The following is an 18,382-nucleotide window of genomic DNA, read 5'->3' as shown; positions in this document are numbered from 1 at the left end:
CCTTGGCTCTCGAAGGAGTCTGGGTGAAGAAATCAAGGCAAATCATGTCTTGAAATAGATCTACGGGCCACTGCTTAGGTGATGATCCAAGGAAAAACCAAGGGTGTGTTTAGTTCGCGAAATTTTTTGGGTTCGGCTATTGTAGCACTTTCGTTTTTATTTGGTAATTATTGTCCAATCATGGACTAATTAGACTCAAAATATTCATCTCATCATTTACAGCTAAACTGTGTAATTGATTATTTTTTAAATTATAATTAATGCTTTATGCATGTGTCTAAAAATTCGATGTGACGGAGAATCTTGAAATTTTTTTAGAACTAAACATGGCCCAAGCACATCGTGTACGAACACTCATCTTGTACTGCGTAAACTAAGCATTGCCAACTGCAGGTTTTGAGCTTACCAGATGTCTGCAAGATGCCCGGCAAAATGCATGCGGCAGGAGCAGCAGAGACAACAAAGCCGAACGAGGCAGTCTCTCAGAGAGCACCAAAGGAAGAAGAAAGTCTTCATGGCGACATGACACGGCAAGCCAAAGCTTTGGTGATCTGAAAGCACAACAGCTAGCACCTAGAAGAGTTGCCCTTGCGCACCCTTTGAACTGAATAGTAGTAGGTCAAAGCAGAGTAGATTTTTTTTTATTTGGATGTTTTGGATCGAACGTATATGATGAATTATGCAATGATTGAACTTAAAATAATTAGTCAGTGGTGCTCATAATCAAGATGATATTTCAATCCAGTTTGTCTTATCTGTGTCGATGACAATGACTGCTAGTACGTACAGATTTGTATTAACAATGAACTGAGAACTTCAGTTTTGATGGACCACACCATTCTTCACTGAAGGCAGAGATGTATTAGATAGAATCCGCTTGAAGCAAGCAGTACTTGATACTAGCTCTACCTCAAGTCTCATCATTCTCGTAGCAACACCTGTACTGTAAGCATCATAGATGACATGGAGCATGCGGACGCACATGGATTTCAGAGACCAAAGGTTTCACTGAACCACTGGCACCGTGGATCAAAGACAGAGGAGCTTCAAAGCTGAGGAACGTGAGTACTCTATCCTGCTTGTGATGAGTGAATTGTCAACCGTGCGATGTGATCGTGCGTTTGGTCTTTGGATTGCAGGTACAAGGGCGTCGAGTGTCGACGGGGAGCTGCTGTGGAGGTGCTGTGGCCGATGGACCGTGCGGTGGACGGCGGTGAAGGGCAGCCGGGACCGGAGCTCGGACCGGGCGGCAGCTGTGGCGTCCACTCTTGGATCGAGGGCGCAAGCGGCGACGGAAGGCGGGTTTCTTGGTTTGCGCCACAAAACCAAGGAGGTGGACGGCAGTTGAAGACGCCGAGTCATGGAGGCACAGGTGTCGGTCTCGGGACTGACGGAGGCGACGGGCGTCTACGGCGTCTAGGGCCTCGCTGCGGACGAGGAGGTGACGGGCGTCGGGTGGCGTCTAGGGCCGTCAGAAGGCCGAGGCGGGAACGACGTCTACACTACAAGAAATGTGGTGATCTATGACGAAAATTTTATGACATTTTAATAGAGCATCACAATTGCATACAATCTATGACGAATTTGAAGGTATGGACCCTAGGCCCAGAACTCTGTGACGTTTTATTGAATTCGTCATAATTGAGCCCACAAAATATGACGTTTTATTGAATTCGTCATAATTGAGCCCACAAAACAATGACGTTTCAGCATTAATGTCACAAAAATCGTCATAGTTATTTTGACTAGTATATGTTTTGGCATTCATCATTTTTATACAGGCGCGGTGGGTTTGAGTCGATCACAACTAACCACCGGGCCCCTCCTTGGTTGTGCCATGGTTCGTTATTTAGTTTTAATTACATTCAAATCATGTTGGAAATATGCGTATTACTCCCTCCTTCCCCGTTTATAAGGCATGGTGAAACATGACACGGTCTTCTAAACAACATTTTGACCATTTATTTATCATATATTATATCACTTTTGATTATAAATTTATAATCATTGTAAAATATATTTGATTATGAATCCAATCATATGAAATTTGCATTATAAAAATAAAATTTTAATAGTCAAATTATTGGTCAAAGATGACAAGGTTTGAATCTTGATATACGTGTATGCCTTATAAACAGGGAAGGAGGGAGTATTATATTACCAGATTTTAGTTTGAGGCATATTTCATAAACAAATAAACACAAGATGGCGAGCTAGTTCTTTTTTATTGGGATCTATAAGATTGTTAGTTTTGCATTTTACTTCACAATGTTGCATTTTACCACACAAGGACCTGTTGTCAGCCTCACAAGTGGGGTCCATCTGTCATGGAGAAATTAAATTTCATTCCGCAAAAATAGAAGCACGAAGGGAGTCGAACTCTGGTTTGGAGAGAGCAACACCGGACCACACGCCTAACCACCAGGCTGCACCTTCACTTGTGAGCATATATGGTATTTAATTTTTCTTGTATACCAAAATATTGTCTTAATTCATAAAAATCGGTAGTAATGTTGAGCCTATGGGAACCTTCGTCTCCAGTCCACACACGTGGATACTTAACCACTGGATTGCTCTTGTCATTTGTGCAATTGTGGTGTTAACTTTACTTGTATATACACTACGTGCGCGGCATAGTTAAAATTGAAAAAATAGAGACAACCAACAAGTGCCCGGAGCGAATCGAACCAGCGACTTGCCATTCGCCAGAGCTGAGCTGTCCACCTGGGCTGCAGCCTTTGATTTGTTTGGTAAGTGCGAATTTTAATTATAATAAGGCATTACTAGGTAGACCAAGATGAAGATTATACATTTGTGTTATTAAACTTTTATGACAAGATTATGCATTTGTAAAATGATTCTAGAAGAAGTTACAAAATTTTTAGATAAGATTTATGTATTATTATCATTATTTTATAATAACATTGCAAGTCGAATTTTGAATTATGACTAGCAAACATTTGAAATTTTCATTGATTTTCGGGATATGAGCTATAGGAAAACTGAGACACTTGAAATATTATTTGAGCTATATTTTTGTGGATTTTTTAAATATTATTTGAGATACTTGTACATATGACTTGTTTTCTTCCATCCAAGTAGATAAACAAAAAATATGTTTTTGCATAACAATTAGTAATGTAACTTCATATTTTCTAATGTTATAATGAACATAAGGCTCTGCCCAAGTTTGAGGTGCATATGAGTTTAAAAATATTATAAGTTACTCAAATCTCAAAGTTTGACTTGTGTTCTATGAAACAATGTGACACACCTATAAATTTTGTGAACAATGTATATTACAATTTCCATAAAATCTTGTGAAACTTTTATTAAAAGCATATAAATACATGAAATGATTCTATCCCAATTTACAAAAAAAATTGGAGAAGTTTTAGGTATTATTATCATTATTGTATAATAAGGTTGTAAATAGAAGTTTGAATTGTCCCTAACAAACATTTGAACATTTTATATATTTTTAGGATATAAGCTATAATGGTTCATATGTCCTTAAAATATATTTTTATCAAATATTTTAAATATTATTTGAGATACATGTAGCTTAAATTGTAATTATTTTCAATAAACGCACAGAAAGTCATTTAAACTACTAAAAATATTAAATGACTTAGAAAATTATTGAAACTTCTGTAGGAGAACTTATATGTAGTCTATTATATGTAAAAAATAAATTGATATATATGGTATTATTTTTACATGTTACTTCACAATGGTGCAGTACAATAAAAATAAAAAAGAAAAATGTTAAACGGGCCATGAAACCTTGTCTGGGCCATTTTCCTCTAAGGTCCGACGTTTACCAGTCGTACATCTCCGATCCGACGATTCGAATGAATCCCTATGTGTATAAAAGGCCCGCCGAAACACTACCTCCCTGTTCCGCGCTCCTGCTACCCCTACCGGCCGCCTCCTCGCGCCTCCACCTCCCCTGCTACCGCCGCCGCTTTACTCCCGATGGGCGAACCACGCCCACCTCGACCGCCGGCCTCTCGCGCCCTCCGTCGCCTCCCACCTCCACCGCTGCTGCTTCTCTCCGGATCCACTCTCCGCACCCGCCGCCCCACTCTGCCCTCGCATCCTCGTCACCGCGCGGCTAACCCTCCGGCCTCCACACCTCTCCCTCTCTTTCTCCTCAGATCTGCGAGCTGCTCCCTCTCGCTCGTCGAGGGCCGCGGCCACCGTCTCCCTTGACCTCGTCGCCGCCGCGACGGCCCTCTCGCGCGGCAGCCGTCTGGGCACATGGAGGAAGGCCGGGCGAGCTCCAAGCCTCGACCCCGGAAGATATACAATGTATAGTGGCCGCTGCCAGTGCGGACTCGGGCCCCCTCCTCGCCGCGCCTCCCCGCCGGGGGGCTCATCCAATTGCTCCTCTCCTGCGGAGCGGTTGAGGTCCGCAGACTCATCCACCAGCGGCTGCTGCATCCGACTCAACAAATAGCGATTCAGGTTTGCGTATTATTTAGACCTTTTCTACCACTCGGCCATCTCCTTCTCTCCATTATGGCTGTGATAGGCATATGGACGAAGCAGCAGGCAGCAGCGGCCATACCTGATCCATGGGAATGACGGGGCTCCTCCATGGCATCTTGAATTTCTTGATTCCCTTCTTCACGGCCTTGACTAAGATTTATCTGTTTCTAATTGTACCAGCAGTTTACCTCACGCCATAATTGTTGCCTGTAAAGTGCTCGACAGAATGCTCCAGTGGTGACATGATGTTTGGATCTCTGTTGGCAAAGGAGCAATTCTTTGGTAAAGTTGAAGCTGGGTTAGCATATTCGCTCACTGCTGCTACTTCGCCTACAATTTCACACATTTGAGTTCTTCCTCTCTTGCCCCTAACTGTGAATTGGTCTTGTAAATTGCATTGAGACTATAGCCTTCTATTTTTCAGATTTCTACAGGTTTTGTTTGTACTGCAGCTGTGTTAGTATTGACGCCCTCCTGTGCATTGATTGATTGGATGAGATATTGTTGTATGTCTTTCAGGATTATTGCTTCTGAATGAGCGTGGGAAAAAGGGAGAGCTGTGGACAGAGGTGTTGTCATAGGAGCTCGCATGGAATTCTCTCAGCTGTGAGCCCCCTGGTAAGGCTGCATCATTGTTTATGACATGTGTATGCAAATTGAGCTAGAACTCATTGTTGTAAACAAATGATTTATAGGAACTTAAATGTGCATCTCAGACTTGACTGGTGGTTTGTGTTTTCTTCTGCATCTCTAGTCTCAGCCGGTGGCAGTAGGCGCATGCACCGAATGGCTCTCTTGTTGGCGTTGAGTCAGACCTCTAGGTACAACTAGCATCCCCCTGCTGCTTATATTGACATAGTGTAATTCGTATATAGATTTTGTGTACAAGGTTATCATTCTCATGTATTTGGAGGGCCTATTTCAGTGATCTGATGTATCTTGTCCACTTTTCTATGTTTAATATTTTCACATGTTAATTATGCTTTATACCTCAGTTGTTCTCCATTGAAAAAAAAAGCACTGTAAGATTGATTTCTATGACCATCCAGTGCACTGATTTTTTATATGTATCATGTCAGATCACCATTAAGATTGCTTTCTATGACTACTGTCTCTGTTTTCAATTAGCTGCAAGCTGTTTGCCACAATTCAAACCTTTCCTAATATAGCACTGTAGTTATAGTTATTCTGTTCCACGCCAACAAAATTGTGGATAAATGTACAGCAATATCTCAGCTGTGTGTGTGCATGTTTGATATCTCAGCTTTGTCTCTTTGAGTTCATATGTCCTGCAGTTTTATTTGATTAAGTTTTCTGCATTTTTATTCCCTACAATTCTCAAAAGTTAACTATGCATTGACATTAATTTCTGCAGGTGATTTAAAGGGTTAAAGAACTGGCGGTTAGAATAGAAGCCTCACAGAGAAGAAATCATTGTAGCCAAATGTGCTGCCACAACACTCATCAAAACTGATACGTGTTGAAAAAGAATTCTTTGCTTAGTTACTGCTGCTGGTTCATACTCTTGGTGAAAACTATCTTTTATTTTTTTTCTGGTTCATTTTGTTGTCTTTGGTCCTGCAATGTTAGATTGCTAGTTCTGATTCATGGAAAACACTATGTGATCCATTATTCTGGTGTCATGATGTTTGATGCAAATATTATTGATATGAGGTTATAATTTGGGCTGTAATTGCTTATTGTGACTTTTGGACTGTAACTTTTGTTTTGGTAAATGGATTGTGTATAAGCTGAATTTTGTTAGCTAATAATAAATATTGGGCTGAAATTAGGCCCAATTGAATTGGGCCCATTCAAAAATGGGCTGTGAGGTTGAAGTTACTTGCCATGTCACTTGCCACATCACCACTACTTCCTACATAATGGCCATATCATCGGCCACGTCATCTTCCATGTCCTCATTGTGTGACATGGCAATTGAATCTGTGACAAAAATTATACTGTTCGTGACGTTAATTTTTGTCATAGAAAACGGGCTTGGGTTGGGCTTCGGGGGCCCGGGGATATTCCATGACGGTTTTAAAACGTCATGGATCAAGCAATCTATTACGAAAATTTAAGAAATGTCACGAGGTGTGATCTGTGACGCTCAATACATGACGTTATTTGAGATCGTCATAGATACTGTTTTATGACGGTTTTTCAGCGATTTGTGACGGAGTTCAATCGTCATGGATCAACAGATTTTTTGTAGTGCTAGGGCCACGGCGCGGAGGTGGGAATCTTCCCGCGCGTGAGGTTTTGGCGGTTTTCTCAAAACCGGCCACCTACCCGGGTTTCGCGGACCCTCCAAAACCGCAGACTGGATCTTCATCAAGACGGCGGCATCGCGGAGAAGACTTCGTTTCGAAGAAAGAACATCGGCCGTCGGATGAGATCGTGTACAGGGGGTGCTGCAGGCCAACCGGTCTGACCGGTCCAGCGTACTGGTCTGACCGGTCCCGCGGGTATAAATACCCCTTCACTTGTGTTAGGTCAAGTGCGGCTTTTGTAATCTATTCATGGACTCTTCTGTTCTCCAGGCCGCCGCCCCTGTGTTCCTCTCCCCCTGTTCCTCTCTTTAGAGTAGAATTTGTCCATGGATTTGTGAGACTTTGTATTGGATGTGATTGGGAAAGGAGGCCCCATCCTCCTTGTGCCCTCTGGGCTTTTGAATCAATCCAATTCTGTCCCTTTTGTGCTTATTGTGATGGATTTTCGTTTCGATTTTGATGCACTTGATTGCGACGTTTCGTAGAGCTCTTTGGAGTGATTCCCGTGCTTCTAGCTGTGTGCCAAATCTTCTGGAATCACGAGCTCATCAGAATTGAAGTTTTTGAGTATTGGAGAAAACCCCAATCTCTTTTGATCTCCCCCATAATTCTCAAGATTTGTTGATCTTTAGGTCGAGATCTTTTGGGGATATGTTCACGGGGTAGGGGCGAAGCAATCTCCAAAGTTTCATCGATTTTCATGGTCGTCTGGTCGAGATTCACCGTTTGAATCAAAGATTTTCGGGGTTTTCTGGGTGCCACCGGTCAGACCGGTAGGCAAGACCGGTCAGACCGGTCTGCTTGATTTTGAACAGCCGCGACCGGTCAGACCGGTCCAGGCAGATCAGTTCTGCAGTTTTTCCGATTTGCTTCCGATTTACTTCGTGGTTTCGCTCGCTCGTTCGAGGTCTTTTGTGTTGGGTTAGCTTTTCAATAGCTACTCCAAACTTTGGTCAGAACGCTTGAGGGCTTGGCCGATTTTGGGACATAGGCCGACGATTCGAATTTCGAAGAAATTTTGATCGGCTCCCATTCACCCCCCTCTGGTCGCCGGCTTCGGTCCTTCAAAAGCACATGTATGGTGCACAGGATTTTTCTTCAGGGTTCAGAATCATGGTCCCCCTGCCCGGCTGCCCGGCCGCCTTCTCCTTTCTTTGGGATGCACCACCGTGAACCTATTTTCTTATTCCCTTGACCTTTGTTGCAACTCTTTTTGCCTTTTTGCTGCACTGCATGTGCACTGCATTAGGGCAATAGAAGTAGTTGTGCAATCATGTGCCTCTTTGCAGAAGTAAAGTAGTAGTTATCTCTGAAGAATGGATTATTAAAATTGCTGGAACAAGGGAGGCCTAGCTCCTAAATCCTAATTAAGACAGCGTGATGATTAGCAGGGCATGCAGCACCAGCCTTTTTGCCGACCCCTTTCCGTGAGCGTCAAGAGTAAACAAATCGAAAAGGCGGTGCTAAATGCGCATCAGTAAGAGTAGTAGTAGTTCTCATTCCCAAGGCGTGCAAAGATCGTCCATCATCATCATCTGTTCATCGAAAGATCGGCCATCATCAGTGAGTAAGCATGATGTAATGCAACATGCCAACATGGTAGGGGCGGGCGGGCGGCTGAGGCAGGCGATGGAGATCTGGGAGTAATCGAGAGCGTGCCATTACCGGGGCTATCAGAATGGTGAACGGAGCTAGGCGATCCGTCGAGCGTCGATGCATGCTATTCCTGATTCCTGAATCTCGATCACTAGTGCCGGACTGTTCATGTTCCTCTTGCTCGCGTGTGTTTCAGAGCCTAACTGCAGCTGCAATGCAAGACTACTGCAAGGCCGCTGCATCTGGATGATAGGCGCCGCAACTTTTCAACGGGGCCTGCCTGCCTGCCTGCCGATCTTCAGAGGAGGGCCGGGCATGGAATGATGAGACTTTGGCAGCCTTTGGACGACGCGCGCGGTGGGAGCCCGACGAATCGAGTAGGGAGCCCGCCGGCGTGGCTAAAGCGGCCGGCCGGGGAGGAGGAAGACGGTGGAGGATGGGCGCGTGTGTCGAGCTGATCGATGGTGCTCCTGCGCCGCACCTGCATGAGACACGCGCGGGATTGGGTTGGGGTTGCCGGCCGGCGGCAGCGCTGGTGGGTGGGTGCTTTTGGCAGGCGATCCATCGATGCCGGCCAGGCCGGCCGCTCTCGGTGCTGATGTGTGCTTTAGTTTGCTCGGAAATTTAGGCGGAAAGCGGGCGAAAGAGAAGCTTCTTTTCGTCGTCTTCGAGCTCAGTTCATTCAGACCCTCGAGCGTGGGTGCGGCTCATTTTATACTAAGGATAAAATCCGCTCTTTTCATACCCACATCGTGGATATGTACAACCAATGGTTACCAAGAGTTTTAAGAATATATTTAGTTTGGCTTTAAAAGCAAATTGGAGGGTGCTTTACACCGGCTGCAAGAGGGAAGTTTGACGAGAATTACACGCCTGCCATCAATTATGAAGCATATTAATTTCTCTCCTTTTGCGTCCGCTCCCCCGCTCCTGTCATCCTCAGCCGCACACCCACTCTGCCACCGCCACGATCTCCTCCGCCGCCGTTGCGCGAGGTCCCCACCGCCACCGCCGCCGCCGCCACGCGAGCTCCTCTGCCTCTCCCCCGCTGCGGAGCTGACATCCCCAGCGCCGTTGGCACTCTCCTCGTGTGGCCCTCTTACCCTCTAGGCAGGGCGGCCACTTCGGCATTGGCGGCCAGGGCTAGGGGGGAGGCGACGGTGGATATGGAGAAGGAGAAGGACAGGTGGATGGCAGTGCCGGCTCATAGCCTTCGCCGCCGTGCCCAGGTAGGCGAGCCCCGGCTGCCGTTGCTCCTTTGTGTCCTCGCTAGTGAAAGGAAGAAGGGGTTGCTCAGTGGGGTCTGCTCGTCAGTTAGAGAGTGAGAAAGTTAAGTGGAGAGGGCTGTGGATGAAACGTGGTTTTCTCAAAAGCCACAACTGCTCAATCAAATAGCTTCCTGACTTTCTCACAACCCATACCTCACAACAACTTTTCTATAGCCCACAACCCACAACTACTTTTCTCAAAAACTACAGCTCAACTAAACACACCCATAGACTCAGAGAGATTATTCATCCATTCTTTCTTATAGCAATTATCCTTTACTTGTAGCTCTAATTCCTTGATCTGTTCCAAGCATCCTGCGTGTAAAATATATGGTTCGTGCTGCTAATCACGTGATGTTGGAGAGATGCTCTTGCAAATACATATGGATTCAAGGTAAACATGATAGCGATTGTAGATATAAAGATGTGTTTAATAAATTAAAAAAAAACTAGGGATTGGTTACTTCATGTTGTTAAGAACCTAACACCTCTTACTCATGTTTTGGCAATGGCAAGGACGACAAAATATTAAAAAAGTATATTGAGTCAATACAAATTCAAATGCAATGCTTACTGCCCGGGGTGGTGGCCAAGGGCGGAGCCAGCGTGGGGGCAGGGGGGCTCAAGCCCCCCTACCCCTAAAAACTCTATTGGAGGCAAAGAGAACGGAGGAGGAGGAGAGAAGGGAAATGAGGTAGAGGAATGAGCCCCTCTAAATGCTAGGGCTTGCACCGCCACTGGTGGTGGCAAGCAGTCGGGTAGTTGATGATCTTTCGGGCAACGGAAGCTGATCGTGTGACGATGGCGGCCTAGTTGCGCTGGAGAAGGATGACCCTGCAGGCAGATTGAGAGTGAATTAATATTGCGGGCATGTATATAGGAGTACGTGGGTCCCACATGGATTCCATCAGAATATAGTATGTGGGTCCTACTAGAAGAGTACGTGGTCACGGCATGGGTCCCACCTAAAAAATACATGGGCCCCAGCTTAAGAGTACATGGATCCTGCATGAATAGTACATGGGTCGCACATGGGGCCACGGCTCACGAGAGGGCTCGAAATCTTGACCCGTTAGTATATGTTATAGATACGTGCGTGCCGCAAGTGTACCGTAGTAGTAGTCAGATGAAAAGTACACGAAGAAAGGTCTGGGAGGGTTGAAAACCATTCATGTTGTTGCAGTTTTCATGTAAAAAAAATCGGAAAAAATCCTTTTTGTCTCCCTCAACTTTGGGCCAAATCTGCTTTTCCTCTCTGGACAACAAAACTGTGCGTCCAGCCTCTTTAGACTCACAAAACCGTCCACATAACCTCTCTGAGCGGTTTAAGGGTGAGGTGGCAGCGATTTTCTCATTTTATTTTATTTTTTATTTTGACAAAATCTTTAAAAAATCATAGTAAATCACAAAAAATCATAAAAGGGAAAATCTAATTTTCTTGAACTCCACGTAAGTAGATCTACGCATTGAACATATTATATGATATACTTTAATATAATTTTTTTGTAGTTTTAGATATATCCTTTTCTGTAATTAAATTAAATCTACAATTTCTGTTGTCCAATTATGGTGAATTTTTTATGGTGAGCTAATACTTATATAATTGAGCTATAATACAAATTTATAATTATTGGATCATTTTTGACTAAGTTATAGATTTATCTATATAAATCTAGATAAATCTAGACCAATCTATAGATAAATCTAGGTAAATCAATAACTCAGTCATACATGATCTGATAATCATAAAATTTTTACTATATCTCAATCATATAATGATTAGACCACCATAAAAGTTTCATCATACTTGGATGACGGAGACTATAACTATAAATTAATTACAGAAAAATATATATCTAAATCTACAGCAAAACATTTATACTAAATTATACCATATAATATATTCATTGCGTAGATATGCTTATGTGGAGTTCAACAAAATTAGATTTTCTCTTTTATGTTTTTTTGTGATTTTTTTTAAAGATTTAGTCAAAAAAAAAGAGAAAAACCGCTGCCATGTCACCCTCAAACTGCTCAGGGAGGTTACGTGAACAGTTTTGTGAGTCTGAGGAGGCTAGATGGACGATTTTGTTGTCTAGGAAGGAAAATCAGATTCGGACCAAAGTTGAGGGAGGCAAAAGAAAGACTTTTTTTCAAAAAAATTCAGAAGTTTCTTAGCCCACAATTTTTTACGTCAGCCCATTTAAAGATCAGGCCCATCTTGAAGAGACAGCCCAACACCCATGACACGGGAGGATAACCAGCCGAGCCCGATTCGCTCTGATTCGCGTGTGGCGACGCAGCAACCACCAGTCACCACTCCAGTCCAAACCCATCCGGATTCGACGAACGACCCGGCGGCCGGCGGCGAAGAGGGAGATGGCGGCGGCGGCGGCGGAGGTGAGGTACGGGATAGTCGGTGTCGGGATGATGGGGCGGGAGCACCTCCACAACCTCGCCCACCTCGCCGCCGAGGTCGGGCGGGAGCAGTCCGTCAAGGTGCGGGTCACCGGCCTCGCCGACCCCCACCAGGAGTCCCTCCGCCTCGGCCTCCAGCTCGCCGACGAGCTCGGTCTCCCCGCTCCACAGGTAAAACCTCTAGCGCCTGATGCTCTTGATGAACCTGTTTTATTGCCCTCCATTAATTTGATCCATCGCATTGCTAGCTATTACACTTAACAACACTAGGTTGCTTATGGAAATTGTACCCAAATCTCTCCATAGAGTGCAACTGCAAATACTGAGAAGCTGCTGAATCCTTAACAACCAGAAGGTTTCGATGCAAGACCTTTTCAGGCCACCGCGAGCTGCTGGACAGCGGGCTCTGTGACGCCGTCATCGTGTCGTCGCCGAACATGACCCACTACGAGATACTCATGGACATCATCAGCCACCACCAACCACACCACATCCTCGTCGAGAAGCCCCTGTGCACCGCGGTGCAGCACTGCAAGAAGGTGAGGAGGCCATGGTCTGGTCTCTTTGTCTGACGTGATCTTCTTATGCGCTGCTACATACTAGTGTCTGCTACTCTGTTTTGTTCGTTGGTATCGCCTTGATGTAGTTTGCCTCTTGCATAAGCTCTGACATTTTGTCTTCCTGGAGGGATCAGCAGCCATATATACTCTCTGATAGTACAATATGTATGCAAAAGTACTGCATTGTCTTTGGTAGCTTAGCTCAGACTGTAATGGCGTTTGTATTGGCTATCCGTACAGGTAATTGAAGTGGCACAACAGAGACCAGACATAATTGTGCAAGTTGGATTGGAGTACAGGTACATGCCACCAGTGGCAAAGCTGATAGATATCGTTAAGAGCGGCACACTAGGGCAAGTCAGAATGGTGGCCATACGTGAACACCGTTTTCCTTTCCTTGTTAAGGTACATAAAATGTGTCATTACTTGTAATACGTTACAGATTCATTTCTCACTGTTTCTAACTGCTACAACTCCTGCAGGTAAACAACTGGAACAGGTTCAATTGCAACAGTGGGGGGACTCTGGTAGAGAAGTGCTGCCACTTCTTTGATTTGATGAGACTGTTTGCAGCTGCGAACCCGGTTCGTGTGATGGCTTCTGGAGCCATCGATGTTAACCATAAGGATGAGATGTATGAGGGAAAGGTCAGGATGTCTTACTTTATTGATCCAAAAACTTCATTGTATGCATAGTTTACTCATGTGTGGCATGATGCTCATGTCCATGCCATTTTGAATAATAATGTTCTGTTTGTCTTCCTACTCAAGAACATGCATTCTATACTACAGTAAAACCCTGAGTTCTTATCATATTCCCTTCTCTAGCATTTGTGCAATGTTGCAGCTGGACCTCCTAAGCTGTAACAGTAACCAAACAACAATTTGAAGGCAGCCTTTAAACTTTTCTAGTAGTGACTAAAAGTTGATTATATCCTTGCAGGTCCCAGATATAATTGATAACGCATATGTGATTGTAGAATTTGATAATGGCTCTCGTGGCATGCTTGATCTCTGCATGTTTGCTGAAGGAAGTAGAAACGAGCAAGAAATTTCTGTGGTTGGTGACACTGGGAAGGTACAAATACAGCTACATGATTCTTTTGGATTTTATATTTTCCATGTAGTGCTGTGACGAACTGTCACCTTTCGTTGATATGAATCTAGCCATCTAGGGCACTTCAGTTATACTTAGTTGACTCAGTTTCAGTTTTGGTGTCTGTTCTACTCTGTTTTAGTATTGTGTGGTCACAGATTGCAAGTACGCTATCATCAGAAGAAAGGCCTAAAACATCTAGGAAAAAAATCACCATTTTATAGAAGCACATGTTCCCCTGACTGATTTTTTTTCTTCGAAATAGTGTTTACAAAAATATTTTGTTCCCCAATCGAAGGAAAGCTTGTCCAACTTCAGTTGAGATGCTTTGCTCATATCAAAGAATGGAATATGTATATACCCAAAAAAATTATCCTTAGATAGGAGCGCGTGGGAATCATCAATATATGTGTCTGGATCACGACCTGAGCTATACTTCTCCTTTTACTATTATCACTATTGCTGACACCTTTCTTTACTTTTATGTCCTTGTTATTGGAGGTAAATCTTGAGATACATAGTAGGTTGTTGAAGTGCGTAAACCTAAAGCTACACTGGGCTCTAGACTTAGCTTTTGGAACATAACTATGCAAGATTAGAAGGTACAGTAACTATGCATTGTTCTATAGTGTGTAGATATGCATAAACCTGTAATAAATAACATAAGCATAAATTGTGTAGGCTCATACTAGCCATACAAATTGTGACTCGTAAATCAGACAAATGGCTGTGGTTTCTGTACCAACTACAATGGGTAGTGCTGGGATAATCACCTCCTTGTGGTACCACAAGCCTCCTGTAGAATGTAGGTGAGATATCATGATCAAATGCCACCTGTCAGGTATTCCAAAGGCTGAATTTGGATGGTGAATCATTGATGACTCTGTCAGTTCACAAAAGGCTTGGTGAATCATTGATGATTGTATCAGTACATGAAAGGCTTGGTGATAAAAGGCATGCACATGCATTTTGTTGTATGAAAATTGAAAACATTGTTCAGGATGAAGATCAATACTGTAGGTTCTCGTATAGCTAGATACATAGTCGAATCAATTGGGAAATGGAAGCATCTGGACTGCATTGTTTTGAATTTCCGTTTAAGTCTGCAGATCTATTTTATCTAGAAGAGGCATAATGGATTTAGTCCTTTTTATGATATTCTTTATCAGTTACCTTTTCTGGTTTTGAGGGAGAGGGAGAGCTAGATTTTCATTTGAAACGTGAGCTGTGAGGGAGCATCTACAAACCCCCCTCCTTTGAGATTTACGATCATTTGTTTTGTTCCATATGATCACTGGTAGCTCACAGTGCGCTAGTTTTTTTCCCTCTACTTGAGTTTTCTTTTACAACAACAACAACAACATAGCCTTTTTTCCCAAGCAAGTTGGGGTAGGCTAGAGATGAAACCCGAAAAAAAATAAGATCAAGGTTTAGGCACATTGATAGCTAGTCTCCAAGTGCTCCTATCCAAAGCTATCTCTTTAGAGAAATTCCAATCCTTAAGGTCTCTCTTAACCGACTCATCCCACGTCAGTTTAGGTCTACCTCTACCCCTCTTTACATTATCGACCCGCTCAAGAATCCCATTACGCATCGGCGCCTCAGGAGGCTTTCATTGGACATGTCCAAACAATCTCAGCCGATGCTGGGTAAGTTTCTCAATTGATGCCACCCCGACCCTATCCCGAATAACTTCGTTCCGGACTCTATCCCTCCTTGTGTGCCCGCAAAACCACCGCAACATCCGCATCTCTGCTACACTCAGTTGCTGGACATGTCGCCTTTTTGTAGGCCAACATTCAGCACCGTATAACATCGCCGGACGAATTGCTGTCCTATAGAATTTGCCTTTTAGCTTTTGTGGCACCCTCTTGTCACAAAGGATGCCAGAAGCTTGCCGCCATTTCAACCAGCCAGTTGAAATTATATGCCTAACATCTTCATCAATGTCGCCATCCTTTTGTAGCACCGATCCTAAATACCGAAAAGTATCCTTCTGGACCACCACTTGCCCATCTAGACTAACGTCTCCCCCCTCATGCCTAGTCGCGCTGAAATCGCACATCATGTACTCGGTCTTGGTCCTACTAAGTCTGAACCCTTTCGACTCTAATGTGCGTCTCCACAGCTTTAACTTCCTATTAACCCCTGCCCTACTCTCGTCGACTAGCACCACATCATCAGCAAAGAGCATACACCAAGCGATCTCACCTTGTATATTCCTTGTGACCTCATCCATCACTAAAGTAAATAAATAAGGGCTCAATGCTGACCCCTGGTGTAGGCCTATGTTAATAGGAAAGTCAGTGGTGTTGCCATCACATGTCCGGACAAACGTCGTCGCATCTTTGTACATATCCTTAATGAGGATAATGTACTTAGTTGGGACTTTGTGCTTCTCCAAGGCCCACCACATGACATTTCTCGGTATTTTGTCATAAGCCTTCTCAAGGTCAATGAAAACCATGTGCAAGTCCTTCTTCTGCTCCCTATATCTCTCCATCAATTGTCGTATTAAAAAAATCGCCTCCATGGTTGACCTTTCAGGCATGAACCCAAATTGATTTTGGGTCACACTTGTCACTCTTCTTAGTCGATGCTCGATAACCCTCTCCCAAAGCTTCATCGTATGGCTCATCAGCTTAATCCCACGGTAGTTAGTACAACTTTGAACATCGCCCTTGTTTTTTAAGATAGGTACTAATATACTTCTCCTCCATTCTTCCGGCATCTTGTTTGACCGAAAAATGAGATTAAAAAGCTTAGTTAACCATACTATTACTCTATCTCCTAGGCATCTCCACACCTCAATGGGGATACCATTAGGGCCCATCGCTTTACCTCTCTTCATCCTCTTCAAAGCCTCCCCAATCTCTACCTCCTGAATTCTCCTCACAAAACGTCTGTTGGTATCGTCAAAAGAGTCATCTAACTCAAGGGTAGGGCCCTCACTCTCCCCATTAAACAACTTGTCGAAGTACTCTCTCCATCTATCCATGATCTCCTCATCCTTCACTAGCAGTCGATCTGTCCCATCCTTAATGCATTTGATTTGGTTGATGTCCCTTGTCTTCCGCTCGCGGATCCTAGCCATCCTCATACTTGAGATTTCTTTTATGTGAAAGATATTGGCGTATTCTTCTCCTTTGTTTATTACTTGAATCTGATTACCTGAATTTCAATTGTATGCTACCCTGTCTCTGTTGAATGTGCAATTCTAGGGTGAGTAATACAATATTTCTTTTCAAACAGGGTGAAGCTTTTGTTCCTGAGAGCATTGTCAGGTTTGGAAAGAGAACGGAAGGCAGAGATGGAGTTGTAACAATAATGGCCGAAGATGACCGAATCAAGTATATCTATTTTGCTGTACCATATCACCATTCTGCTCTCCTGAGTACTTGCAATTTAAGGAAAACTTGCACATTTTAAATGGCAGTTTCTGAAGTAATATTATTTTGTTGCTCTGTGACTACATGATCATGGCAAACTGAACTGATAAATGAGAAAATTGATTTAAGTTTGGTTTATTGAAGTTAAGATGCAGAATGCACAGCTTAGCAGTTGGGAAGTTTTGGTTTGTATCTTAGCAAACTTTTTTTAATAGGTATCAAGGTCTTCATCATGGATCCAGCTACTTGGAGCACCTCAACTTCTTATCTGCTATAAGGGCTCAAGGTGCCTATGGACCTTCCGTCAACTTAAGCGACGGTCTACTATCTGTTGCCATTGGCATGGCTGGTCAATTATCAATTGAGCAAGGCCGGTTTGTGACCATGGAAGAGGTCTTAGGTTCCTAGGCTGATAATTCAGGTGAGACACAGGTGGACATGCCAATGTATTGTACAACCTTCCTATGTAGATTAGGTACAGTACACAGACTTCAGAATGCTCCCAACTCCTGAGCTTTCGCAATGTTATAATAATGGGCATTTGAATTCTTCATGGAAAGAGGTCTCTTCAACCCATTCAATGCGATCAACGGAACATACGGAGATGTTTTTTTAATCTGCACTGTATCTCTTAGTTTACCTCCAAATTTTTGAAGTTCAATACGTTATGCGCTTGCATTCTCCAATGAAGCATCTAGTAAGCATGGATTGCCTATTGTATGCCGATTATTCATGGAGGAGAAATTGTTTCCACATCAATTCATCTATCAAAGTGGACGTGAGTGCATTTAAATCCTTGCCTGTATTTTGGTGTGGTGGTATATTTATTTTTGAATGTACACGGTTTGGTCTGGCATATGATGGCTCCACAACTTTGATCAGATTAATCTTGATAAAACCTACATACATTGAGGACTTCCAATTTCCAGATAAATCCAAGGGATCAAATTAAATACCCTAAAAGCTTGCTTTATTTGTCACATCACCTGGACTACCTCAGTTTGTGAGTACAATGCAATCAAGTTACATACGCACCTACCTCTCCATAGGTTGTATGTACACATATTTGGCATCTCAAAGCTTCAAAGCCACAAAGAAAGCTGCCCACTAATGAGTTATGCACATTGGTTGATATTGAGAGGAATGAAGCTATGGACATGGGAGACACCAGGAAGTTAAGTTCAAGGCAAAACATTGATTGATGCTCTGCTTGAATGCTCGAAGAGGGTCTTGAAATGATAAGGCACAGGGTGAAAGGAAAGCATGGGCTGAGTCATGTCGTCGGTTTT

The 18,382-nt window shown here is 43.5% G+C and overlaps 1 protein-coding gene and 1 long non-coding RNA gene across 8 annotated transcripts; both read left to right on the top strand.

Annotated features, from left to right (window-relative positions):
* Window positions 1-3,917: 3,917 nt before the first annotated feature.
* Window positions 3,918-6,200, top strand: LOC120679258. Of its 4 annotated transcripts, none has more exons than XR_005677082.1 (4): window positions 3,918-4,470; window positions 4,678-5,112; window positions 5,249-5,315; window positions 5,870-6,200. It is a non-coding gene; the product is annotated as an uncharacterized LOC120679258 (long non-coding RNA). The 4 variants fall into 4 exon arrangements; XR_005677080.1 differs by having other exon boundaries at window positions 4,675-5,112; XR_005677081.1 differs by having other exon boundaries at window positions 4,675-5,112; window positions 5,190-5,315.
* A 5,721-nt stretch (window positions 6,201-11,921) lies between these two features.
* On the top strand, window positions 11,922-17,779 carry LOC120679503 (inositol 2-dehydrogenase-like). Of its 4 annotated transcripts, none has more exons than XM_039961109.1 (7): window positions 11,922-12,220; window positions 12,428-12,588; window positions 12,850-13,014; window positions 13,092-13,256; window positions 13,552-13,686; window positions 16,957-17,054; window positions 17,309-17,779. In XM_039961109.1, exons 2-7 carry the CDS (start codon window positions 12,487-12,489, stop codon window positions 17,499-17,501), a joined length of 858 nt encoding a protein of 285 aa, XP_039817043.1. In that variant the 5' UTR covers window positions 11,922-12,220; window positions 12,428-12,486; the 3' UTR covers window positions 17,502-17,779. The 4 variants fall into 4 exon arrangements, with proteins under 4 accessions (XP_039817043.1, XP_039817045.1, XP_039817046.1 ...); XM_039961111.1 differs by having other exon boundaries at window positions 12,418-12,588; XM_039961112.1 differs by having other exon boundaries at window positions 11,938-12,220; window positions 12,356-12,588.
* Window positions 17,780-18,382: the final 603 nt, after the last annotated feature.

The sequence above is a fragment of the Panicum virgatum genome, chromosome 6N (genome assembly GCF_016808335.1).
Source record: "Panicum virgatum strain AP13 chromosome 6N, P.virgatum_v5, whole genome shotgun sequence".
NCBI classification, from domain to species: domain Eukaryota; kingdom Viridiplantae; phylum Streptophyta; class Magnoliopsida; order Poales; family Poaceae; genus Panicum; species Panicum virgatum.
The sequence above is the reverse complement of the archived record's forward strand: the minus strand, read 5'-3'. Positions and strand labels throughout refer to the sequence as shown.